This window comes from Tauraco erythrolophus, chromosome 2 (genome assembly GCF_009769465.1).
Source record: "Tauraco erythrolophus isolate bTauEry1 chromosome 2, bTauEry1.pri, whole genome shotgun sequence".
Lineage (NCBI taxonomy): Eukaryota > Metazoa > Chordata > Aves > Musophagiformes > Musophagidae > Tauraco > Tauraco erythrolophus.
Window position 1 is genome coordinate 69,806,309 of NC_141466.1, and position 26,187 is coordinate 69,832,495.

The window sequence follows — 26,187 nt, forward strand, 5'->3', positions numbered from 1 at the left end:
CAGGTAGCTTAAAGTACATTGCTTAACTGCAGAGCAATTCCCCTAAGCTGTGGCCAACAGCAGCTGGGCAACAAGTTGCAGGGAGGGCAGGTCACTTGAACGTGGGGTGATGGGAAGAGCAGGGTCTCAAAAGCAGGAGACTGTCTGTGGCACTTCAAATAAGCTATGGAGACCTAGGTGAGGAGAAGCAGATGGTGGCAGGGGGTTAGCTAGGGAGGAGCTAGGAGAGGCAGGGAGAAAAGACATTTTGGGGTAGCAGTGAGAGTCCTTGCAGCCAAAAGGGGACATCCCTTTGCTTTTCAGCTGACTGCTGGGTACACTGTTTTTTTTTGCTTCAACCCATAACTGCAAAACCCTCAGCTGTATTTCCTTCAGATCCTCAACAGCCGTGACATCTGCTCTGCTCCTGTTTTAAGAGCACATCCCTGGAGTGCCAGAAACTCTTCCAGGCCCATCCCAACAGGCACTTGCACCACCTTTCCCAGCCAGTTCTGCAGCATCTGACGCACAGTCTGAGCTTACCCAACTGCTCTGGCCACACACTTTCCTTCTTGGGAGGAAAACTTCCGTGTTCTCCATTGCCTGGGATCCTTGCCTCACTGTACAATGTTAAATCCTCCCTCCCGGAGGCAATGCTCTGCAAGATCAGAGAAGGCAGGAGAAAACAGAGGAGCCAAGACCAGGGCTTTGGAGACAGCGTGCAATGCCAGCAGGGATAGGTTGCATGTTTGCACTTTGGAGAGGCATTTGGGCAGTAAATGACAGAGGCGCTGAATTATTCCATAGGAGAGGGAGGGGGAGGTGTGAGCGCAGGAGGGGAAAATCCATTCATTCATTACAGAAATCAATAGCCCCCACGTGTCATTTAAGCTGGCCTTCCCCTGGAGAAGTGCAAGATGGAAGAGATCTCTACTGCTTTGCTGATGAGAGCAGAAACTCTGCCCGGGCTCAGCCAGAGGAAGGTGCCTAAAGAGATTATTCAGTGGTGACTCCTGAGTCACGCCTGGATCAATGCGTTCAGCAATTTATTGGTGCTTCTGGGATATATCTCGTCTAAGCGTTTACGATACTCAGTGCTAATGCAAACGTCTTCTGCGTGGTGCAGGGCAGCTACGTTGGCTATCAGGCATGCAAGAGGCGTTCGGTTGGGCTGGGGAAGCATTTTGAGTAGCAGGAGGTCGAAAGGACGCGTGTGAAAACGAAAGGCTTTCTTTTCTTTTGCGTTAGACATGCACCTTGCATTTCCAAGAGAAGAGGAGTCTACCCAGCAGGGACTGGGAGACAAGGACCTCCCAAATCAAAAACCACCAACCTCCAGAACCGTTTTCCCCACTGGCTCGGGGACAGTCACTTAACCTCTCTGCCTCCACTTCTGCACTTAAATATGCATGAACATCGGTCTCTCGGACTGAGCTTCAGGATCCTGTACCTCACAGCGCAGATGCTGTTTACTGGTAGAAAGCTCCCATGACTGCATTTGTGTCACTTGGATAAACTGTCCTCCAGCACGAGAAGACTCGGCTCTACGCAGCGGGTGGTGGAGCGAGGACATGCCCAGGTGGCTTCACTTCTATTAAGCTTCAAGCAGAAAGCTCCTTTTAAATTAATAGAAGAAGAGGAAAAAGAAAAACTACTGTAATCTTGGCTAATACTATACCTGGGCGGTTTCTTCTCCTGAACACGACCACTAGAAAGCAGTCCTCTTTGTCATGTTATTTAGAACCAGTCTTAATTAGGAGTTACCTATTAAATGAAACAGCTGCACGTGCAGCCACCCATAGGCTCCTGCAGACCTTGGCTGGCTTTGTTGTATTAGATCCTTATACATACAACTTCATAGAATCTTAGAATCATGGAATGGTTTGGGTTGGAAGGGACCTCAAAGATCATTCAGTTCCAACTCCCCTGCCATGGGCAGGGACACCATTCACTACACCAGGTCGCTCAAAGCCTCATCCCGCCTGGCCTTGAACACTTCCAGGGATGGGGCAGCCGCAACAATGAATGTTGTATTATACCCGATGCTGTATTATATCCTTACTGGGAGCCCCAAGAAATACTGCAAGTAGGCAAAGTTGCCGGCATACTTGTGGTTAATCACAGGGCTGGAAGGAGACTTGTAAAATAACTGCAAGTAAAGCAGGGAAGGATGCTCATGTGAACTTCCTAAGCATGCCGAGGGGGAAAGTGGTGTTTCTGCAGGGATCAGCACAAATATGCCGAGGTAAGGGCTCCTGTCCCTTCTGAAAGTGCTGTGTCTCCTCTCCTGATGGCTTACTACGTCCTCGTGGCCTTTGAAAAGCCACTGTGAGGGGACGATTAGGCTCGTTTGATTCTCCTGTACCTGTGTTCCTCAAAAGCCCCAGGAGACTACGATGCCCAAACGCAGTGCGGTGTGTGCGTGTTTGCAAGAGTGCTGTTGTACGTATAGACCCCTTAAAGAACAGAGTACGTACACGCTACAGAACCCGCCAATACGTTTCCTCTGGCTAGGAATAGCTGATGAGTAATACAAAGCGGCAGAGGTAATAAATATTAAAGAGCTGGAAGACATTAAAGTGCACGGGCAGCGGAGCTGACGTGCACTGTGGGTGTGAAGTGCGGAGATCGTCTGCGCACACCTCACACGGGCATTGCTTTCCATCCTTTCGTGAAGGTAGAAACGTAGAAATAAACATTGACATTATTTTCTGTTAATGGTGTGTTGAAGGACGTAATGCCTTTCAGCGCGCTTGTGGTCTCGTGCCCCATCCCTGTCCTCATCCCCTTTATGGGCCCTTTATGGGTCCAAGCAATGGTTTTCCTAGTGTGATGTGTCTGGACCAGTGGAGACACAGTCAGTGAGAAGAAGGAGGTGAGAAGCATCTGAGGAGCCTGTGACCACACAGATCAAGATGAGGTCTTGTTTCCCAGGAAATTGCGTGGCTAAAAGATTGAAGATTCGGATTAAGCATCTCATGATGGGTGCACCGAAGGTGATACGTGGCGGTTCATGAATGACATCCATCTTGGCCATCACGAAAGGTCATTGGAGTTGAGGCATCATCTCTTGGCTCCTGAAAACACCCTGAACTCCTCCCTGACCCTCTCAGCTGATAGTGTGGCTGTCTCCCAGCAAGAGCTGATGGTGATGGAAGTCAGATGCTGTTTCTGTGCTGGACTTTCCTTCCAGTCCCCACCTGATACCAAAGATCCCTGCTCCTCCCTCCAGATATAATGATATAAGGGCTATGGGGCAACCCCCCCCCCCCAAATTCTTCCTCCACCTGGCTAGAGTCAAAATGGCCATGAAGACCTTTCTATGCTCTTTTCTGATCCCCATCAGGGTCTGCATCAAAGCGCAGCTGGATGGGGACGACTGTGGTGAGACGCAAGGGTTAAACTCTTTCCTGGCAAGCTAGGAGGACATCGTGTGATTTCTCAGAGCCCTGCGCACCCGGAGAGGAAGACAGGCCCTTACTAATGTATGCGCAGCTTCTGTGAAACTAAAAATAGCCGGCATCTGAGGCTGTTCTTCCAGGATTTCAGAGGCGCTCACCCAATTTTTAGCTCCTTCTTCTCAAACGGCTGGCAAAACAACGGCGACAGTCGCAACCCTCGTGCAAAGCCGCTGCGCTGGGAGCCTCACTCCAGGGATGCCTTTGACCCCTGCGGCACAGACGAGCTGGGAATGTGCTGGTGAACGTGTAGTCGCGGGCCCGCGATGGTCCCTTGCAAGGCTGGGGTGGACCCCAGCATTCCCCATCACTGCCGAGCGGTGCACGGAGGATTTGCCGGCCCTGGGGAGCCCTGACACTTTGTTCTGCAGCAATGTGTGCTGGGAAGGGGATGCAAGTGGTGGGGAGAGCACCCTGCAGCAAGCCTACAGCTCGAACCCTGGGAGCTCTGCAGCTCTGCATCAGGACCTCAGGAATCAGCTCCCCTTTTCCTAAGCAGGGTCCTCTTGCCCTAAACTGCTCCTGGCTGGTGTTTTTCTGGTGCGCCGTTGAAAAAGTCCCCTCTCGCTGGCAGCATCTCTCCTGGAACATCCTCCCCAGCTCTACAAAGTCACTGTCCATGGGGGTTAGGAGATACTTTGGCTGTATGGAAAAGTCTTGTCCGGTGGTTTCAGGTCCTGCTTCAGCATCAGTGACCTTGATGGCCACGGAGAGATTAAATACTGTAAATTCAGTGAATACTGTCCTGGAATCTGTATCAGTTCCCACATCAGTTCCCTCATCTCCCAGCAGGAGATGTGACCCCTTCGTCTTCCCCAGCAGCCAGAGCCCGGAAGAGGAGATGTTTCCCTCTGAGTGAGGGGACCAGCTCCCAGTCATGTTCCTCTTTTGCTCTGTGGTCCACATCACTTTCTGAGGGTTTAGACCACAGGCAACCTGCTGTCTCTCTTCAGATTTTTGATCCTGCTACCTCAGACTGGTTTGTTAAATCACTCAGAAAGTGGAAAACCCTTGGAAGGGAAAATCACATTATATCTCCAGCTCCAGGGGACTCACAACTAGTTACAGCCATTGCTTTCTCCTCTACTCCTTTGCATCCTCCACCAAGGGATTTCGGAGGCTTGCAGACAGCCATGAGGAGAAGAAGATGTGTCCCTGTCTTAACTGGCTTCCCAGAGCAATGCAAACTTCTCCTCTCCTGAGATATCCTGTGACTGTGGTGAGTCCACGTCATGCCAAATCACCTCTCAAGACCATCTGAGTGAAGTACTGCAATGTGGCCCATCCTGCAAAAAGGTCAAGGTGACTATTTCCATGTGTCCCTGCAGCATTATGCCCTTGAACACTCACATTTTGGGAGCCCTCAGGCATTTCTCTGGATTTACCCTGCAACTTCCCTTGCTTGGAGCCAAGACAAGCCATTCAAAAGACCTCCACTTACTTTCAAGGCCTTTGGCTGCATCTGTTCCTGTAGGGCGTGCTGGACTGGGACCAGTTTTCTTTCCAAAAGTAGAGCCCTGACATTAAACCCTATTAGCTCAAACACACTCAAAGCAAAAATTCAGTAATTCAGTCTGAGTTCAACTTCTTTCTTTCTGTGTAAAGCTATTTAACAGCTTTGATTTAGAACAGAAGGCTTTGCTGGAGGCGACAGCAGTAGGTGTTGGAGTATACTTTAAGTAAATAAGTATGTGTAAAATTGGAAAGGGACTGAGGCTTAAGTATTCATAACTAATTTGGGGGGGAATCTGTGATAAAAGAGGTCATTTGGCTCAGTGCTTAGATGTGAGACCATCCCACGTGTGATAGATGGTGTGACATGTCTCTGCAGCACCCATCACTTTGATACCCTCTCCAGCAGCCCTTGCTACCCTGCCTGCTCTTTTACGCAGCACGAAGATGCTTCCCACATTAAAATCGAAAAAAGGACGTTCATACTCTGGTGCTGAAGAGGTCTTTGGGGTTTTTTTCTCTGTTTTAGGACTATACCTCACAAAATAATTTGCAAGTAAAAACATAAACATGATTTCTACAAGCCTGAGTCAAAACTGTAGTAGCTCCTGCTACAAAGCTATTCTCTGATGCTCAATTGATTTAACAAGTAAAGATCTGGAAACAGGGATTCTGTAACCTGAATATCCAGGAGAACCCCACAGCCCATGGGGACACGGGCAAGGAGAAGTGGCCTGGGCAGAGCTGCTTGCAAAATTGGGGTCATAATGAATACACCAATGACACATTCATGACTGATTTTGCAACTAAAGAAATATTGGCCAGACTCTGGCTGGTATTGTCCCAAATAAGCATGGATATTTCAGTAACAGGCTGAATTTGGGAAAGTCTGACAAATTAGTGCCAGAAAACAGGGCTGTTTAGGGCTAGCACTTTCATATGATAGAATGGTCATAGAATGGTTTGGGTTGGAAGAGACCTTAAAGATCATCTAGTTCCAACCTCCCTGCCATGGGCAGGGACACCCTCCACTAAACTAGGTTGCTCAAAGCCTCATCCAACCTGGCCTTGAACACTTCCAGGGATGGGGCAGCCACAACTTCTCTGGGCAACCTGTTCCAATGCCTCTCCACCCTCAGAGGGAAGGTTTTCTTCCTTAGATCTAATCTAAATCTCCCCTCTTTCAGTTTAAATCCATTACCCCTTGTCCTATGGTGTGTTTCTCTTCTTGTGGTTGTGATCTTTTAGTCTGTGAGTCAGAGAAAACTACTCTGCAGATAGAAAAGGAGAATAGTCACAAAGATGAATCCCAGAAACTTCCTCCAGATTGAGCAACACAGGTACAGGCAGCTCACTCGTTTTTGGCCTCTAGAGCTTCAGCTATGGTGATATCCTTGCCCCAGTTTTCTGCCCCATGCATCTACTGGAGGTTATGGCCCTGGTATCTGTCAGCAGGATGAAATGCACAACTACAGCTTTGCCCTGTGGTCTCACAGTGCCATATACCTGCCTAAACCATCAGTAAAAAGGGAATTGGACAAAAACGATGGACAATGTCCTGGAGGAGGTGATATAGGTATATGTCCCGTTTGGCTGGCATTGCAACCAAAGCAGTAATTTCAGAAGACCTGGGAAACATTACTTTGAAATCATCAATCACAGCTCCCTATTTTGTATATCAGAGCCCCCAAAGTATCAGCCACAAGTTAAATCAACCTGCAAACATCAAAGCTGCAGGAATTGGATCTTAAAAATCCTGCAGCATCGTTATTTTATTGTCTCTCTCCAACTATTTGATGGAATTGACTCTTTTCAAGGAGGGGTTGATTTGTAGACTTTCTTTAAGTAGTGAAAATGATCTCAGGCTAAAAATCATTTCCACAATGATTGTGGTTAACTGCTGGAGCAGATTGCCCAGAGAGTTTGTGGAGTCTCCATCGTTGGAGATTTTCAAACCTCAACTGCACAAGGCCATGACCAACCTACTTTAATTTCAAAGTTAGAGAGGTTTGCTCCAGAGACCTCTAGAGGTCCCTTCCAGCCTAAATTATTCTATCCCTCTATGATATGATCTTCCTCAATATACGATTTACAAAATAAATCAGATGCTTCTTTCGTAGTTGGTGTATAGTAAAGCCATCTGTGGTTTAAAACAGCTTTAAACTGGCATGGAATACAAAATTATTACAGTTTCTCCTGCACAGCTGAAGACTGGCACTATCATTCTTTCTAGTAGCTATTTCAGTTGCAAATAGTATTTCGCAAAAAGCAAGACTTTCTAGTATAAATGGATGTTCAAGTATCATCCCTTCTCAAATATGTGCGTTTAAAGAGTAGGGTTTTGAATTCACATGAAGACCAGTATTTTCTCTGAAGTGGTGACTTTTACACCTATGAATTAGAATATTGAGAAAGTTTGACTTGACTTGACCCTTTGGCTTTCAAGGGAACAGATATTGGCTAATGCATTTGAGAATCTCACTCACAGAGAAGTTTTCAAGCAGGGATAAGGAAATAATGAGCCAACAGGAATGTTTGGAGGCTAGAAAACATGAAAAGAGGTTGATGCAGGAAACTGTGGTACAGTTTAACTCAAAAATGTTAACACAGGCTAAGTAATCCAATTTTCTCACTTTGATGAAATCACTGTTGTGTAGTCTTGTTGTGACTCCTAAGCCTGATCCTGGATCATGGTGATCTTGTGATAAGTGAGAAGGTGGATAAAGTCTTATTTTGGAGTTCCAGGTTCAGCACCAAGGTGACAATAAACTCTTATGTCCAAAGAAAAACGGTGTCTTCCATGACCTACTAGTCTATGCAACTGATGGGTGATGTCATATCATGCATTTAAGTTTTTTAAATGTCTCTAAGGCACAGAATAAGCTTATTTTGTGTTCAGCAACACAAAATTCTCCTCCGATTAAGAAGACAAGGAATGGAGTGGAGATTATTAATTGTTTAATAGGAGCTGATAGATGCAATTAACTAAATAAGGAGTAGTTGTATGCTGAAGCATGTTGACCGGACAGGAGAGGGCAGAAACCACAAGGCAGAAGGATTGAAACACTTGATGAATGCATTTTTTGCTGCATTTTATTCATTCTTAAGTATAAATCAGATCAAGAATTGCCAAAATCGACAACATTTCAGAAAGCTCTGAGAATCCCAATTCGGAAAATCAGGGCCCATCCAAATGGTGAGAAATGTAGTCATATGTGTTTGGGATGACGTATGAGGATGCTGGATTAAAGGAAGGGTTTGTGCACTGCTCACTTAGTCCTATGAGAAGATTTAAGCTGCACTTTCTTGTTTTTGAGATGGCAAGTGATCTTTCCCAGTTTAGCAGTGGTCCCCAGCATGGTTTTGGCCAACACAACTAGCAATGGCGTAAGTCAGTCCTGCACACCCTCCAAGGATTATCCCAGGCCAGGAACCATTCCCTGGAGGTGGTTTGGATGCAGCCCCTTGTTCTGAAGGAGTTTGACGCTGTGGAAGCAGCCAGACGAAGCCGTGATGTATCAGCACCGGGATGGTGCCCATAGTTACTACTTTGATACTCAAACTAGAAACAATAACTATCCGTGAATCATTATTGCTAACTTGCAACATTATAACAAAGAAAAAATTCACCAAAAAATGTTAATATTGAGCACGTTAGTTGTGATGGCAACTCTAAGTTTGATTTTGACTTTTTTAATAGTGTTTTACTTTCATGCTCCCCTGTTGCTTGAGCGCTGCATCTTATGTTCCTTTTGTATCTGTTAAAATGAAAATAATTCATTAAAATTAAAAAAGCGGGCCAAAGCCGCAGCTGGTGTAAATTGCTAGAGCCCTGTGGATGCCAGCTCACTCCAGCTGAGATCTGGCCTTACATAACCTCATTTTAAGGGTATGTTCAGGCAGCCTCCGCTGCAAGCCTTCCAGCCGAACAGCTATCCGTGTCCTCATTTCCTCCCTTCCAAGGAGTGGGCTTTTAATCTGTAAACACCCTCTAGTGAATAAGGATAATGGCCCTTTGCAAGAGTTAGTAGGAGTGCCTGGGGAGCAGATGGCAGGACAGTGAGCCATCAGCTGAATAACTCACCCCATCCCACCTCTCTTCTTCCAGGAGTGAGCACCAGGGAGAAGGTTGGTACCACAGAGTGGTGAGGGAGATGGTGTCCATCCATACAATGTGCATTGCTACTATGACACCTAGGATATAATCATGCTTCTGTAGTGCCATGGCTAAGTAGGGTTGTCTGGAGAGAAGCCAAGGAGGTTGATGAGATGCTGAGAAGGGTGTTGTACCTGTTACCCTCCTGGCCTTGATAAATCCTACTCATCCAAAGGGGCGTGTAAGGTGCTGCAGGTATAATTTGCAACCTACTTAGCAGAGTTAATTTTCTGAGCTCCTCCTTTCCCTAGAGGTCTGTTTCTGGCATATCGAGCATGTTCTCCCATTTTTCAAGCCAGGGTTTGCTTCTCTGAAAGCAGATGTTGGTTGCACTTGATCCAGAAGAGTTTCCCAGCCGAGAGTCATTGGGAGTGGTATGAATACCCCAAATCCTATTTCTTTCCATCTTTCCATATACCTGTACTAGCAAACTAGGCAATTCAAGGCCTGCTCGTGGATACCGTTACTTCATCATGCCGCTAAACTGTTAGTATAATCACTAGATTGGTCAGGGCTTACTAGCACTCTCCCAAGTAATCATAACCTGGGCAGGGTTCAGGACTCCATAGAGGCCAGGGATCATTCCCAAGACTGAGTATGAAGGCAACTATCTGGTTTTGGAGGATGAGAGAGTTCATTTCAGTGGTCAGTCTTGGTTCATTGGCCACAGGAAAAGTCATCAGGCCCCTGTGCTTTGTTAACTATTGCGAATATAGTCTGAGATTCCTGACCTTGGTCAGCTTGTGGTTGTATGGCACAGGCCATTAGGACTCTTCTTTCCTCCAAACATAGCCCAGGGCCTGTGCTGATGTGCCTTTTCATGCTCCTGCAACCCTCTTACACATCAGCATCCTCTTCGTTTCAAGCCAGCCTGTTGCCTGAGGCATCCTCCTACGCTTTCTGCTGTGGCGATACTCAGAGCCACCTCTGTAAAGCGAACGGTGCCAAGGCACAGGCACGATCCTGTAGTAGTTCACCTTGGTAAATTGTCAGCACAGTCTCTGGTGATTTTGGCCAAGGCCAGCTAGCATGGACGTAGCCACGTGGAGTCGAGTCACACCAGCTGGCCAAGGACAGAGGCTGGTCTTTGTTCTGCTTTGTTTAATGATATAGGCAGAGCCTCTGACTCTATAATCCTATCTTTGGACATTTCTGCTACAGTCCTTGCTGAGACTGCTGAGCAGCCTTTGACATCCGCATGAAGCATCTTTTTCCGTAGCACTTAGGGTGGGAGTTTTTTTCAATAGGAGTATCTCTCCCTGGCAGTATCCTGGGGCTCTCTCCAAAGGTTGTTTGACCACATTTCTGGAGCCCATGGCTTTGGCTCCTTAAAAACATGCTTTGGCGCAGGGACAGCACTGACTTTGCCCCACGCAGTCTGTGTGCTACTGCGACATACGTAGTAAATAAGCGTGAGGGTAATTATACCAACAGGAATTCTGGGAACCCTGCCAGAACAGAGCGGACAGCCAATCCTTTGTGCATTTAAAGAAAATCACCCCAAATTCCCCTCCCAGCCCCAAATTAGTTCTATCTCTTGAAGTCAGGACGAGACTTGGAACTAAAAATACGTGCATACACACAAATACACACGCTCGTCTTTAAAAATAGCCAGCATTCAAAAAATAAAAAGCCCAAAGTTAGGCTCCTGTATCCAAAATTAAGCTCTTAAATAAATAAATTAGCCTGATTTTCAAAAGCACGGAGCAGTGAATGGCTTCCACTGACATAAGAGGAAGCATCGTGTTGCTAAAGATTGAAGATCCTGAATATGGATTTGAAAGTCTAATTATAGAATCCTGTTTGCTACCAGCTTGACCGAGAACAACAAATTCCAGGTGAAATGACATTGATTTTTTTTTTCCTTCAGAGTTCGTATACACTTAACCGGTGTTAGTAAAGGCAGGAAAAAGCCCTCAAACAAGTAAATAAAATACCACAAAGAAGAAACAGATATACTGGAATAAAACTGCTTACACCAGTGCTAGTATAAGCATTACCAGTGTTACAGCTGGGTGAAATTTTATATTGATTAATTAGACAGGTATTTATCAGTTGTTGAAAGCATACCAGGTAGAAATATTGCTTTTCCCAGTTACCCTCACACTTTCTCTGCCGAAACCTCCCCAGTTGATTGGCATCAAGGAAAAATGGGTTTTACTCCTCCCTTTCCTCTCTTTGTGAGATTTGGGTCTGAAGGGTGATAGAGTGAGCGCCATATTTCTGCATGGATGGAAAAGAGAGCACAAAGGGAAGGTGATGACCCTTCGGGTGCAAATTTTCCTTGGACCTGTTTTGCTCACGTGCTGTTTATTCAGAAGGCTGTGGCCTTTTGCTGGCCAAAATTATGGCAAGGGATTCCCAAGGTTACAATCCCATGTGGCAGTTGGATTGGGACAGATTTATCCTGCTGAGTCTTCCATCTTCATCTTCCATCTTCAGATTGAGAAGGGCTGGGCTTTTTGGTGTCAAGGAAGTATGTCCCCCCTGGATGGAGGACCATCAGCAGGCAGAGCAGCACTCCACTTGTGTTTGTGTTGTGGTGTTCAGAGGCTGAGGAGAGCACTAAAAGATCTGGGTTCTGATGCCAGAAGACTTTGAGAGAGCTCTTTTGGTGCTCTATGACTCAGTTTCCCCATCTATGGAAGGGGCACAATACAGTTGATGTTTGCAAAAGGCTGTGGGCTCAACAGTCAAGAGAATTTGGTGTTACTGTGATTGCTGTTGTTCTGGCCATTGGAGGCAGGACCAGGGCATTACATTTATCCAATGCATCTTTATATCCTTTTATGCATGCTGCCTCCATGAATAGGTGGTATGTCCTCTCACTGTGGTCAGTTAGAAACATTCATGCTTAAATTGTGTGGATGGTGTCGAATCCCTAGAGATCAAGGATAAATCGTTGCAGGACATGGTGTCCTTTCTGTTAGTTTTTTAATCTTTTCGAGTGACTCAGTGCCATTGTTATAGAATCATAGAATTAAAGAACAGTTAGGTTTGAAAGCAACCTCAAAGATCATCTAGTTTCATCCCCGCTGCCATGGGCAGAGACACCTTCCACTACACCAGGTTGCTCAAAGCCTAATCCAACCTGGCCTTGAACACTTTCAGGGATGGGGCATCCATAACTTCTCTGGGCAACCTGTTCCAGTGCCTCACCACCCTCAATGTAAAGAATTTCTTCCTTAGACCTAATCAAAATCTCCCCTCTTTCAGTTTAAAGTCATTGCCCCTTGTCTTATCACTACACATCCTTGCAAAATGTCTCTCTCCAGCTTTCTTGTAGGTCCCCTTTAGGTACTGGAAGGCTGCTAGAAGGTCTCCCTGGAGCCTTTTCTTCTCCAGGCTGAACAACCCCAACTCTCTCAGCCTGTCTTCATAGCAGAGGTGCTCCAGCCCTCAGATTGTTTTTGGTTCTGTCAACCTGGAATGCTTGGAAAAGTAGACAGTCTTAAAAATAAACAAAAAATGGAGACAATTGGCAGGGACAGCAATGTGGCAGAGTAGGCGTCTAACAAATGTGAACTGTGAGGAGGGACTGAAAGAAATTGGGGTTTTTTTGTCTGGAGAAAAGACAACTGAGGATTTACATGGTAAGTAGGTGCAAACAGGTAAAAGACTGCAGCAGGGTGAAAATGAATAAATTCTTTTCCTTGTCCATGACTGGAATGATGAGAAATTAGTGGCTTAACCTTCATAAGAGGAATTTAGTTTTCATGTACTAGCAGGATTAGGAGCTCCTGGGAAGGGGAGGCCATGCAAGGCTACAGGACAGTTTTGGTGAATATCTGTCTGCAAAGAGTTTGGCAGAAGTGATGCTATCTTTGCCCAAATGGACTTGGGCAGTACCTTATGGGAACCACCGCCTTGTTTTTCAGTGTCCCTGTGTTGCTGAGATGATAAAATCCAGTTTCATGCTTCCTTTCTCTGCTTTCTTCTTGAGCCATTACAACTCATTCTTCCCAACTTTACCTTTCCAGCTAAACTACATGTATTTAATTTCTTGCAAACACAAAGGGAAGGCAGGATTCCTGTGTCATCCTGCAGCTTTTGGGGTTGGCTGCTTCCAGGGAAATGTCGCGTACAGGCGGTGGCCTTGGGCATGTTGGGTAGTGGGAGGAGGACTGGTGTCCATGGAAGGGCAGGTGGCTCCACGGGCATTTCCACCCTACTGGGGCTCTGCTGGGGATGTCACACCGGTGTCATCAGTGTCGTATGTGACTGGCGTAGCATTTTCTCGAGCGTCGAGCCCCATCTGGTGGCTTTCTTGCGTCATTTTTTTTTTTTTTTGGTGTGTCCTTGTGTCTTCTTTCGGGATTTTTCGTCTGCGCTTGTAAACTGCGGACGGAAAGGACAAGGTGCTTGAGAAAGGGCAGGGCTTGCAGAGCCGCCGCTGCTTCTCTCCCAGTTGCCTGTCCCTGGGTGTAATTTGGAGATATAGAAGCTCTCGAGGCTTGTGTCCTTTTCTCCTGCTCTTCCTTGCTGTGCAATCTCTCCCCGAGCGGCAAGGAATGATCTAATCGTTTTGGCGAAAAAACAGTTTGTGCTGTGAGCCCCTCCCAGAGCCTCCAGAAGGCACTTCATCCCACTGACGTGCTGGCATCTGAGGTGGGACAGATGAACAGTCCTGGGAGGGGATGTTTCTCTCCATTCACTAGCTCAGATGACCAACTTCAGGATCAGCGTTAGGTGAAACGATTCCCATCCCAAATTTCAGAGCACAAAGTTACAGCCACTGCTCAAGAGGAGAATGAAAAAGACCCCATATTAGATCATTAATATCAGTAAGCATTAGAAAGGACCCTCTTAGGAAATACTTCTTTTCTTAAATGCCATGAGTCCTGTGACATCTGGGCATCTTGTGCTACCCTGAGTTGATCATCTTTATTTACAAAGGCTGACCGAATATTCCCTGAAGGGAAGTTATGCCTCCAGAGTGAGGTTTGCAGGTCTCTTCACATGATACAGCAGTACCTGTCCATGCATGAGACACCTCCTTCTAGTCCAACGTTGCCCAAAGTCTGAATAATTTTGACCCTTTGACAGTGGCAAGCTGTGCCCTTTTGCATTTGTGGGTCACACATGTGCTGAAGATGGTGTTTCATTGCTCCACCTGTGAAGAAATGAGGTCAAATCTCTGAGGTCCATGAGGAAAGCTCCTTTACTAGAGCGCTGAAGGGGCTTAGACGATCTATCAAGCCACCGCCAAGTGTCATGACCAGCATTTGTCAAGTAGCTTCTCCTCTTCTCATTATGAGAACAAGATGAGGAAGTTGTTTTCTTGTGTGAATGTTTCATGAGCATTCCTTACTCCCATGTTTAGCTGGTGCAAATGAAAGGTTTCCCACTCCAGTAATACAAAATATTGCAGGACATGGTGTTAGAGCTGTGTAGACACTCCAGACTCCGTTTCACCCAGACAACCTCCCTCTACCCATACAGCTGGCTCACAGCCCTGTCCCCCTCAGGTTTTGACGCATGCCAAAGTCTCACGCTCAGCTTTTCCTCCTGTTTCCTGCAGGTATATCCGAACTATGTACCTGGGGATCCAGAGCCAGAGGCGGAAGGAACACCAACGGCGTTTCTACTGGGCTATGATGTACGAATATGCAGACGTAAATATGTTGCGCCTCCTGGAAACGTTCCTCGAGAGCGCCCCTCAACTGGTGCTACAGCTCTGCATAATGATCCAAAAGAACCGTGCAGAAACATTACCATGTAAGTGGCCCCCTCGTCCCCCACCTCCCCGTCCTCCCCCCTCTGATCTCATGCTCAGCTGTCGATGGATGTTTTACTCAACCATCCGCCCTACGCAACCTGGTGTGTAAGGGGCTGCCACTTGGGACAAATCTCGTTCCAGCTCCGCGCTGCGTTCGCTGGGTAAAATTTCTGCTTGTTCTGCTGTGAAAAAAAACAAACAATATCAGTCAAAAGATGAGATTCAGCTCTTCCACACCCAGTCCAGTCTAAAGAAACGCTAGTGGTGTCAGGAGGAGGCAGGCAGTCTCTGCTGCTATGGCAAGTGTCGCCAGTTGTTTGCCGCCTAGCACTGGGCAAATGCAAACCTTCTCTGCCTCAGTTTCCCTCCTTACTGAAGTAGGATGATAAAACTGGCCAAATTTGAATTTTTATTGTGTGGACAAGTGGTTCAATACCTGTGCAATGCTCTGATGGTGTGAAGTGTAGGATAAGGGGGGGTTTTAATAGCTAAACGCCATTGGACCTTTTCTGAAGAGTCCCCAGGAATTAAGGTTTAGTCATTGGTACTATGGTGCTTAGCAAGTCCAAGAAAAGAGAGGGGAGAAGGCAATGGAGGGGGTCATGTAGGGACAGAGATGTTGTAACGTAGGTATCTCTGCAAAGCTAGATAGGTGAGCAGAGGCTTGGAGGTAACCGCAGAGAAGAGTTTGCCAATTCTGATGTCCTTTGCTGCAGTGATGTCCTAAGCAGGGGGCATCTACCCCAGTCAAAAGGCATACGCCTCTGTCCCAGCCCTGGTGTGAACTGCTCTACCAGCCCATGCCCACGGCAATGCTGGCTGCCTAAGGGCCACCAGCTCGAGGGAGAATTGTCCTTTCCAAGGACCAACAGTGGTATCAGCGGATGAGCTACTGGGTTATTCAGGCCCTGCTCGATTCACACACCAGGGATGACACTCGGCTTCCCAAAGACAGCCTGTTTGTGGCATGACATTTCTGGCAGACCTGAGATGTTTCTTGGAGCTGGGATTGGAGTTGGACAGTTCTTCAGGGTTAAATTTTTCTGGTTGTACCAATGAAGGTCGCCACTATCTAGAGTATCGGTAAGCTGGACTGCTCTCCTCTTCCTCCATACTTCAAGCATGTCCATCACACTTGTTTATAGAGGCGTCCCTTCTCCCATTTATGTAGTCTTTTCCTGAAACCTCTCATCACAAGCTCTCCAGGCCTCCAAAGTGCTGACACGATAAACATGCTTTTCTACAACTCCTGCTAGATCAGCTCGCATTTGCCAGCACCCTTTTCCTGCTGCTTCCAACATTATTAACCCTACTAAAAATGTATAAATCATAACCTAAGAAGCTTGCCAGGGTGTTATGCAGATTGTTAGACTCGCTACAGAAAGCACCGGGTGAAGTTTGCTAGCCTCTGTTGTGCTGGAAGTCAGGCAACATGGCCAAATAACCCCTCGAGGCTTTTAAATCCGCAGCTCTTTCAGTTTGCCACTTCCAGGCATGGCCGCCTAATCCACTGAACGAGCTGCATCATTTTCCAGCCACCCCCCCCTCCCCTCGCCTTCTTCAGCTCTGCAGTTCCTCCATTCCTCCACCACATCTAGCCAGCTGCGCTCTCTTCCAAGGCAGCGCACGTCCCTGCCTGCTTCCCAGAGCCCTGGAGGGCTCTTCACCTGCCACGCTCCAGCAGCCGAGCTTGGGGTCCCCAGTGTCCCCTCTCCCCGCCTCCCTCCCTGCCCGTGCCAGAGATGCAGTCACACATCTTGGAGTGCTCACGCCAAGTGGCTGGAGCCGCTGATGGATACGAGCAGCCGGGTTCGCTCGGCGCTCCTGACTGAGGTGTGAGGTTTCCTAGAGCTCCTCCATGCCCATTCAGTGCTTCCTCCTCCTCCTGGCCGGTACTTAATTATGTAAAAGGAAATTAAATGCTGAGAGGAGCCATTATGAAAGGGAGCATCAAAGATTTCCCTTAAAGCAGGCAGAAACCAAAGGAAGATGGATTTTGTTAGGAGGGCAGCGTGTTTAAAAATCAAATAAAGTCTCTCCTGGCTCATCATGTCTATGTGAGCATGTCTATGGCACGGGAAGAGGCCAGTTCTGCCTCTGAACAGGGACAGTATCATCTGCGTCGCTGAGGGATGCACGCTGGCAAAGCTTAGGTCTGGTACAGCCCATGATAATATGTCCAAACTCCAGCTATTTCCATATGGTTCACACAGTGTCTTATGGATTCATCTAGTGCTAGAACAAGGTCAGTTTACCATTTTATATGACATACATCCCTCCTCCAACCCCCAGTCCTCCCTGCTCTTAAGACTGCAATGCCAAGCCCAGTGCAGGAAGCCAAGCCAGGCTCTGGTCTTCTCCAAATGGTTCAGCTAATGTCTCCTTCTCCTATTTAAGGAGCTTTAGAAAGAGAGTTACAGGAATGGCTATTGAGAAGTTTTGCTTTTTTCTCCTAGCCGTAGAATCATAGAATCATAGAATGGTTTGGGTTGGAAAGCACCTTCAAGATCATCGAGTTCCAACCCCCCTGCCATGGGCAGGGACACCTTCCACTAGACCAGATTGCTCAAAGCCACATCCAACCTGGCCTTGAACACTTCCAGGGATGGGGCAGCCACAACTTCTCTGGGCAACCTGTTCCAGTGCCTCACCACCCTCAATGTAAAGAATTTCTTCCTTAGATCTAATCGAAATCTCCCCTCTTTCAGTTTAAAGCCATTGCCCGTTGTCCTATCACTATATAACCTTCTAAAAAGTCCCTCTCTAGTTAATTTGGTCTCCACGTTAAGATAGCTGCTGAGGTAAAAAGAGTGGATATACTGGAGGTCTTTACTCAAACCCAGAGCATCTCCTCCAAAGATGTTTAGGAGCATGGTGACAGAAAGGGCTGATCTTGCCTATTGTGGTTGCACTGAGCAGGGAAGCACTGTGAGGACTAGCGGAAGGGGATGCAATTGGGCTAACACTTAATTTGCTGGTTCCCCTATCTATTGGGTGGATGGAAGAAGGAAAATCCTCACCATGCCTTGCAAAACCCATTTTACCCTGAGAGGTACCTCTTTGGGCGGGTTGGATTATTGCTCCTTCAGTGCTAAAAGAACAGACCAGTATCACTAATGGGCTCCTGCTCACCCAGGAGTTAGCATCTCCTTCACGGTCTGACACTAACAGCAGTGGAAGTGCTGGAGCTGAAATTTGAGGTCAAGTCCCAGCCTCAGTAAAGCTTGGGACAACACCCCTGGGATTTCATGAAGGTCAAGATTCATTCCTTCATCATATCCCCAGCACGAGGCAGACCAGATCCCAGCTTAGCTGCTGTCACCCAGTGTCTCCCGAAGAGCAGAAAATAGCACAGAGAGAAAAGAAGTAAGAACTCAATGTACCCCATCAGGTGAGCAGATCTGACCTGGAAGGTGCACGCTGAGAGCCGAAGCCGGACTACTTTGTGCTGTGGCTGCTGGGACAAATGGGTCGACATCAGCTCCTGAATAAGCATGTGGAAGGAGCTAGTGTTGGTATGCAGATCCTTTCCCAGCGATTTATCTGCTACAGCCACAGCTGTCTGGGTCCAAAACAGAGTCAACGGAAGGTGAGAGAAGAAGGATGCTTCCAAAACATGGATCAGACTGTGTCCAAAGCAGCTGAAGGAGGTGAAATGAGATCACAGAATCACAAAATCACAGAACGTTAGGGATTGGAAGGGACCTCAAAGGATCATCTAGTCCAATCCCCCTGCCTGAGCAGGACCACCTAGATCAGATCACACAAGAACGCGTCCAGGTGGGTTTTGAATATCTCCATAGAAGGAGACTCCACAACCTCTCTGAGAAGCCTGTTCCAGTGTTCTGTTACCCTTACTGTGAAGAAGTTCTTCCTCATGTTTAAGCGGAACCTCCTATGTTCCAGCTTATATCCATTTCCCCTTGTCCTATCATTGGATGCCAGTGAGAAGAGCCTGGCTCCATCCTCATGACAGTCACCCTTTACATATTTATAAACATTAAGGAGGTCCCCCCTCAGTCTCCTCTTCTCCAAGCTAAAGAGACCCAGCTCCCTCAGCCTTTCCTCATAAGGGAGATGCTCCACACCCTTAATCATCTTTGTGGCCCTACGCTGGACTCTGTCAAGCAGTTCCCTGTCCTTCTTGAACTGACAGGGAACTGTTTGAGAGAGTCCAGCGTAGGGCCACAAAGATGATTAAGATGCTCACCCTCCATCAGTGCCTTTCTCCAGGGAATTGAGACAGAACCTAGGTGATGTATTTAGACCTACCCTTAAGGTTAGGGAAAAGGAGGTGATGGGACTCTGAAGAGGACATAGCCCTGTCCATCACTTACCTTAACTGTCTCCGAGATTTAGGAGAGAATGGGATGAAAGGGTGGCCATCTCTCTCAGACTCCTGGACAGCACTGGCCAGAGGACTTTGCCTGGGTTAAATCACATGGTGTATCTGCATGGGGACACATAACATGAACGACAATAAAAAAAGCCCAGCAACCCAGATCTTCATTTCATAATCACTCCTAGCAGATAATCCACCTCACTTCTTGCAGAATAAACCTTCTCAACCCACTTCACCCTGCAGAGGTGCCTGTTCCTTGGCACTGAATGGAAAGGAGCACATATAACCAGCTTCAAGGAGACACTCAACTTCTAGACAGTTAGTGAGGTGAGAGAGGGATTCCAGTTTCTCAGCATAAATCTCCTCTTAAAGAGGTTTCCTTTTACTTTATTGTTTCCCGTGGCTGCTTTAACACTTAATGAGATTTAGCTGAACCTCTTAATGTCCTGCCACTCATGTCACGAGTGCTCTACGCGACGCTTTTTCTGGGAATTTACCTGCGTGAGCCTGCAGCATTCAGCACCCCCCCAAAAAGGACTATCTGTCCGCCAGTGCTGTGCCCATCTCCTCTATAACCCTGATGCTGATCTGAAAGAGATTTGCAGCGTAAGCCTTCATTATGCAAAGTCCTGCTGAAATCTCTGGGATTTTACGAGGTGTCTGCCCTCCCTGCAGCCCACAATAAGTAGTCTGAAGCTGCTCGTATATTTAAGAAAAAGCAACATTAGCTTCAACCTGTCTGGGGTGGGGGTGTGTGTGTCGCTTTTTTTAAGCAAAATGATACAAGTTGGGCACTAAAAGGGATTTTAGACATCTCAGCTACAGATGTGCATTGGCTGTGGAGATATCCTGGTGGTGTTTGCAAATGACGTAGCCAAATCTTGCGGTCTCTCCCAAAGCAAAGTCCTATCGGTTTCATCATGTCCTCGCTCTTTCTGTATGATGTCTAGAGTCCATTTATGATCAGGGCTTGTCCTTTTTTTGCAAGGGCACTCTGAGATTCTTTTCCCTGTCAGTTAGTTTAGAAAATTTTACTGGTGTCTGCAAAGCATTGGAGGAGAAGCAGCAGGGTTGGGTTAGCTGTTGTCCTCACTGCCCAGAGAAGGCATTCCCCATCATGCTGACTGGGATTGGGATGAGCCGACCTCAAGTTAGACACTCATGCAACTGAGCGAGAGGGTTCCTGTGTGAGTGATAATGAGTTAGGTCTAATGTGGAGATAAATTTTTCAGTTCATTTTCCCCCCGTGACAGGCTGATAGTTAACCAATAATATGCTATGAATGATGGGTATGCTGTGAACTACATACTGTCTGAAATGTCCTGTTAGATACATTCATAAGGTAGGAAATATCCCAAGGTACCATGACTTGTTGAGGAATGGTTTGAGATCTAAAACCAAGGCTATATCTAAAGTGCAGCACATAGATGGATTACTTCTTACTCAGTCCCCTTCCCACTCAGGCCCCAAAGATCAAAGTAACCTTCTTAGCTGGGTCAACCAAGTTAGAAAGGGAGACTTCAGCCTTTAGTTGCCCAAGGGTATGATTTTCAAATGTGATCAATACTGGTCTGAATGTAACTGAAGAGACTAAAATTCCCATGTCTCCACTGAACATGGAGAAGAGACTCATTAGATTTGAAAGTTCATCCTACAAGCAGCACTGCTATCCTTGAAGGAGCACTAGAAGGTAGTGCAAGATCCTTCATGCTGGCCTGGGCTGAGCAGATACATCCATTGGAGAGCCTAGCAGAAATGCAGTTCTGGGATGCAAGTGGACGGGCACCAGCAACAGGCAGCCATCATCACCACTGTTGTCCTGTTAGCATGGACTTGACGTGGTTTTGGCTTGGGCCATCTAACTCTGAGCCAAGAAATCCCCAAGGACTGCTTGGGAGTAAACACGGAACAGGGACCATTCCCAACAGGCAGTTGGATGTCACCACCTTTGGATGGCAAGAGATGGGGTATGGATGGGGCCAGGGTGTGCCTGCTGGCCTCAGGGCTGGAAAACAGTCGCTGAAAATACTTGGTTCTTAGTAGAGATGCAGCCACAGAGGACTATGGGTGGGAGATGCCATGCTGGATGGCAAAGCATGTGTAGAGGAAAGTGCTTGCTGTGGACTGTCACTGCCTGTTTTCCTCAGGTATCTTTAAATTTGCATGTAACTAAATATATACATTCCAATAGAGCTGAAATATGGATCCAGAGCCCCAAATTCAAATCTCTGTGACCTCACTGCACAAAGTTGTCCCCATTTGGGTAGAGTCCCATAACCAGAGTTACCCATCGTAAATAAGCCATGGTTCACCCTTTCTGCAGAGGCATCAGATTCCACATGGCTCTGCACAAAAAAGGCTGGCATGTCATCTATTCCCTCTGTTTGGGATAGGTGAGACATTGATGCAGGTCCAAGCAAAGTCCTTTTCCTCCAAAAGCAGAAGTCCTCTTCCCTTTCAGACAGCTGTATCTTTCCTAAGATCGAGCAAGATAACAGCAATGTATGCCTAAGAAAATCTTTGCCTTACAGAGCCCTCAGTAACAGGAGATGGGGTGGGTGCAAGGTCTACCAGAGTCACAGTCTGGGCTTTAGCTTGGGCTGCAAAACAGATTATAAGAAAAAAGACCTTAAAACTTTGCCCATGGGATTGAAGGCATATTCTTCCTCCCTCTCTCATGCCATTCCTTGGGGAGTAAATAAATGGGAGACATCCATCACTCAGCCCTGGTTCCCTGTGACAGAAAAGGCATGAACAGAAACGCAGTTGCTCATTGCCATGAGGGCAAGGGCAAAGGACCCCACCAGTTGTGTGCTTGCTGAAGGGGCGTGGTGGGGAGGAACCAGAGTTGAAATTTTGCCCTGATTCAACCACAGTTTCCCTTTAAATGCTCATCAGCAGACCAAGGAGCCACCTCACAAAATGCCCAGATAGCTCCAAACACATGAGCAGCTCGCCTGGGAGGCCACTCATATGACTCAAGTACTTTGCCAGACTGGGGCATATGGCTCTGTTCCTGCTGTCCCCGCCTTCTCACCAAAGCCGGATGACAGATAGCAATTTAGTGCCCTGCTTGAAATGAGTCGCTGGTCCCAGGCCAATTCCCAGCAGCATCAAAAAGCCATCTCCACAGTTGGCAGTGGGCACTGAGGACGTCTTGCTCTGGCATGCTGAGAGCAGGCCAAGCCCGAGGCATGCTGGCAGCGAACGGCATGGAGAAAGCTTGCTCTATCATCAACCGTATTGTCCCAGCGCGGTAGGGAAGGACTGGGTCCAGGAGCCTTCGAAGCCAGTGACAGCTTTTTTTTTTTTTTTCCAATGGGCTTTGGAGCAAGCCCAAAGAGAGACATCATCCCTTAGCCCATCCCCATCTGCAGCTTCTCCGTCCACCACCTTGCCATAGCTCTCGCTCTGTCATTTTGGAGTGCTGATAAAAACCCTTCTGTTCCATATCACGTGTCACCGTCATGCATATGACATGCCACAGCCAATAAAGATGAGTCACTGTTCACGGGACAGCGCTGGCAGGTAGCCAATGCTGCCAATTTTAGGCTTTGTAAGACTGTGGTAATCATTGGGAAGAGGTTACATCATCAGAGCACTACACAAGCATTAGCCTGTGCTGTTCCTACGAGCTGCAGGCCAGTTGGGAAACTGAGGCACAGATGGAGAGATTTGAGTAGCCTAAGGTCTTGAGGAGGATCTCTATGCTGCAGGCTCCTGGGGAGCAAGTTCACACCAAACAGATTCCTGGCAGGAAATTAAGGCTTTTTCAGGTAATTTTATGCTGCAGACTTTCTTGGATAAATACCTCTCATGGCAAATGCACGATTAGAACATAGGAAAAGGTGTCTGCACGCTGCTGTGCGATTGGCTAGTAAAATACATGGAGATTCAAGTCTTTTCATCTTCAGGTTGCTCTAGAGTGCAGCTCTGGCTTTCACATCAGGCATCCAGGAGAGCATCCTAAGTCTGGATAAATGCAGAGCACATAGCCACTGAGATGTGCAAATAAACCAGGGAAGATGCAGGGAAGGTGCTAGAAGGAATTTCTCCATGTTTCTAACCCTGATGTAGATGGAGCCATTCAGGTTGATGCAACTGGCTCAAAATCGCTGAGTATTGAAGGAAAGAACTTTCTTGTTTCAGAAACTATCAGTTGTTGTAGATGATTAGCTCGGGGTGACAGTCCTGAGTCTGGGAGTGCAGCAGATTTACTGAGTCAGTGGAAATCTCCTGAAATGACTTTTGTCCTAAGTGGCATTTGACCAATCTGGTGCTTTCAGTGCCCTTGGTATGTTCATGTCTTTGCACGGACGCTCGCTGATGGGGGACGCCCACCAGGCACGGCCGTTTCCCTGTCACAGGAGCCCATATCTGAAATACCTTAAGGTGCAAACAGACGTTTGAAGTAGGGGAACGGACGTATGGTTTGATCTCAGTCTGTCCTGGGGGAAGGTGATGTCCATTAACCTGTTGAAGAGGCAGTCTCAACTCCATCTTGTATGCACTTGAACTGAGAAGGCAAAAAGACCCAGGAGAGACAAGCCAGCCTGAGCGTGACTTAACCGGTGGATGCTGGCACGTCATTGAGTTCTGGCCTGCTACACATCACTTAGACCTTTGCAGAGCATTCAAAGCATGGGAAGCAGAGGAAGAAACAAATTCCTGCTGTTATTCTTGGAAATCAGTGTCCCGGGTGCCTTCAGCTTACCCCACTGCGAGACAGCACCGGCTGTACCACATCCGTTTTTGTCACTTTGTCACTCCCCCTCACAGAAATGCTCTGCCAGACTCACTCTAATTATGCCAGCACTGTGTACTCTCCAGAAGTGTTAAGAGCCTCCTTCTTCTCAGGAGACTGGTCCCCTCACCTGCAATTATGCTGAGACAATTCCACCGGTGGCCCCCTACCCAATAACAAAGATTTACAAACCGTAAGATTAGCAAAGTGTGCACTGCTGACACCTCTCCTCTAAACATACTGAAAGAAGACCTCTTACCTTGGCCAGTGAATGTGAACCAAGTTGGGTTTCCTTCCTTTTCCCCATCAGGTCAAAAGCATTTCCAGAACTGGGATGAAGTTATTTCTCTAATGGCCTGCAAACTTTCTGTGTCCAGGCTAAACCATTGACCAGAGGTGTTTTGCAGGATCCATGTTTGGTGCTGTCACAGACTGTTTGAAACATTGCCTTAATGCTGCCTCATCTCCAAGAAACTGGCCGTGGGAGCTGTATTTATAGCAGGAAGTTCCTTCACTAAGCCCTGGCAGAAGATGTTGCTTCCTCAATCTGTTGACGAGTCTGTTGGGTTTCATCTATACTAATGAACTGAAACACATCAGAATATGAGCACATCTCGGTCATCCACGTGGTTCAGCTGTCAGCACAGTCCTTGGCACATTTTTAGCCCATGGCAGCTAGCACCGACCCAAACAATTTCCAGGCTTGGCTCAGGCGTTGGCACAAGCCAAGGACCATTCCCAACAAGCAGTCTGGATTGGGCCACCTGGTTTCGGAGGCTGAGACAGAATAATGACATGGATGTAGCAGTCAACAGCATTCAGCTTTGCTCGGTTACTGATCACTAGGCACAGGGTCCCATGTTCAAAAGCTGCCCCAGATCAGTGCTAGGGAAAAAGAGATTCTCATGGTTACTCTCAGAAGCAGACAGCAGAACTCCTAGGGCTTTCCTTTCCAGTGCTGGTGTGCTCCTCTATTTTTCAGAGTATTTTAGTCTCACCTGCAAGATTACAACATCCTTTCAACTTGTGCTAGGTAGATTTAAATTCTTTTCCATGACTGCAGTTCTCATCTGAATTAAAAAAGAATGCCAGGATAAAGATGCCGTAACAAATATCAAATGCATGGTGTTAAAATGCAAGTATATTGTATGCATTTGTGGAGTTGTGTTGTTTCATGACAACTATCCCTACTCAGAACATAGAAATGGGTGGGGAAACATTTTGTTCTAAATCAAGCCACGTGTTGTTTTCCTTAGCAAAGGTTTTTTTTCCCCATTTCAGTGCATTCTAGTAGTTTTCATAAGGTGTGTTTCTCTTCTAAAGATTCCTAGCAGTAGAGTTCAAATATCATCAGGTCTGAAAAATCTCAGTATAGGAGGCTTGTTCTGGTCTTTGCAGAGTATAAAACAGGAGCAACTCTGCTAGCCTCTGTTAAGATATTCAATATACTCAAGAATCTGAGCAAAGAACTAGCTGCTAAAAGTTGGGTCTGAAGTGACCTTCACAAAAAAAACAGCTGTTGAATGTGCAATATGATTTTTCCTCCAAGAGTAGCTCTTCTTGGATTTTGCCATCTTATTTTTCCCAGTTAAAGTAATCACACTGGAGTTTTTTCTCCTGTTGCTCTAGGAAAGACTATTTTAAATAGCAGAGGGAAAAAAACTAGGTCTCAGTGATGAACAACCACACAACACTGCACATCTAACCAAGGGGCTACAAGAGCAGCACAGTTATACTTGAGTGCCTTTAGTTTCTGGAGATCCATGATAGATCCATGCTAATGGTGGTGCTTAGCTCTCCATATTAGCTATAAATGTAGCTTAGGCTGACTTTTCTCCTGCCTCAGAGGCTTACTAAGATTTGGACGCCTCTGAGCCACGCAGATGGCCATGTAGATACAAGGCTCTGCTCAGGCTGCTCTGATTTCTGAACTGAGGTCAGAAGCAAGTGAGCACAAGAGGAACCAGAAAGTACACCCAAAAAAAAAATCAATGGAAGTCTATAGAGATGACTTGTACACTTCTGTTGGCTATGTTCCTTTCAGGTTGAACCAGGTTTCTGTGATAGACTCTACTGCCCTGTAACATTGCCTACAAAGAAGGATTTTGCTCTGCATGCATAGATTTAAGTCCTGTCCTTGCTAGCGGTGTTGTCAGGACATCCTGATGGAGCACGTCAAGTGAAATCTCTTGGTGTCTCTCAAGGAGCTTCAAATCCTGTTGTCTGTGGCTGTTCACTTTTGAGGATTCAGGTGGGGTTCTTTTCCAGTGTGATTCTGAGACGGTGGTTAAAGGCATTCAGATTAACAGTCTTTATAATTACGGTGATGACTGTGCA

General features: G+C 46.9%; 1 protein-coding gene across 2 annotated transcripts in view; it reads left to right on the forward strand.

The window, feature by feature from the left end:
* Positions 1–26,187, forward strand: part of XKR6 (XK related 6) — a 204,870-nt gene that overhangs the window by 167,797 nt on the left and 10,886 nt on the right. For both annotated transcript variants that reach the window (XM_086624189.1, XM_086624192.1), the window contains one exon: positions 14,567–14,763. In XM_086624189.1, the coding sequence (XP_086480315.1) occupies positions 14,567–14,763 (197 nt within the window). The remainder of the gene's footprint in view (positions 1–14,566; positions 14,764–26,187) is intronic.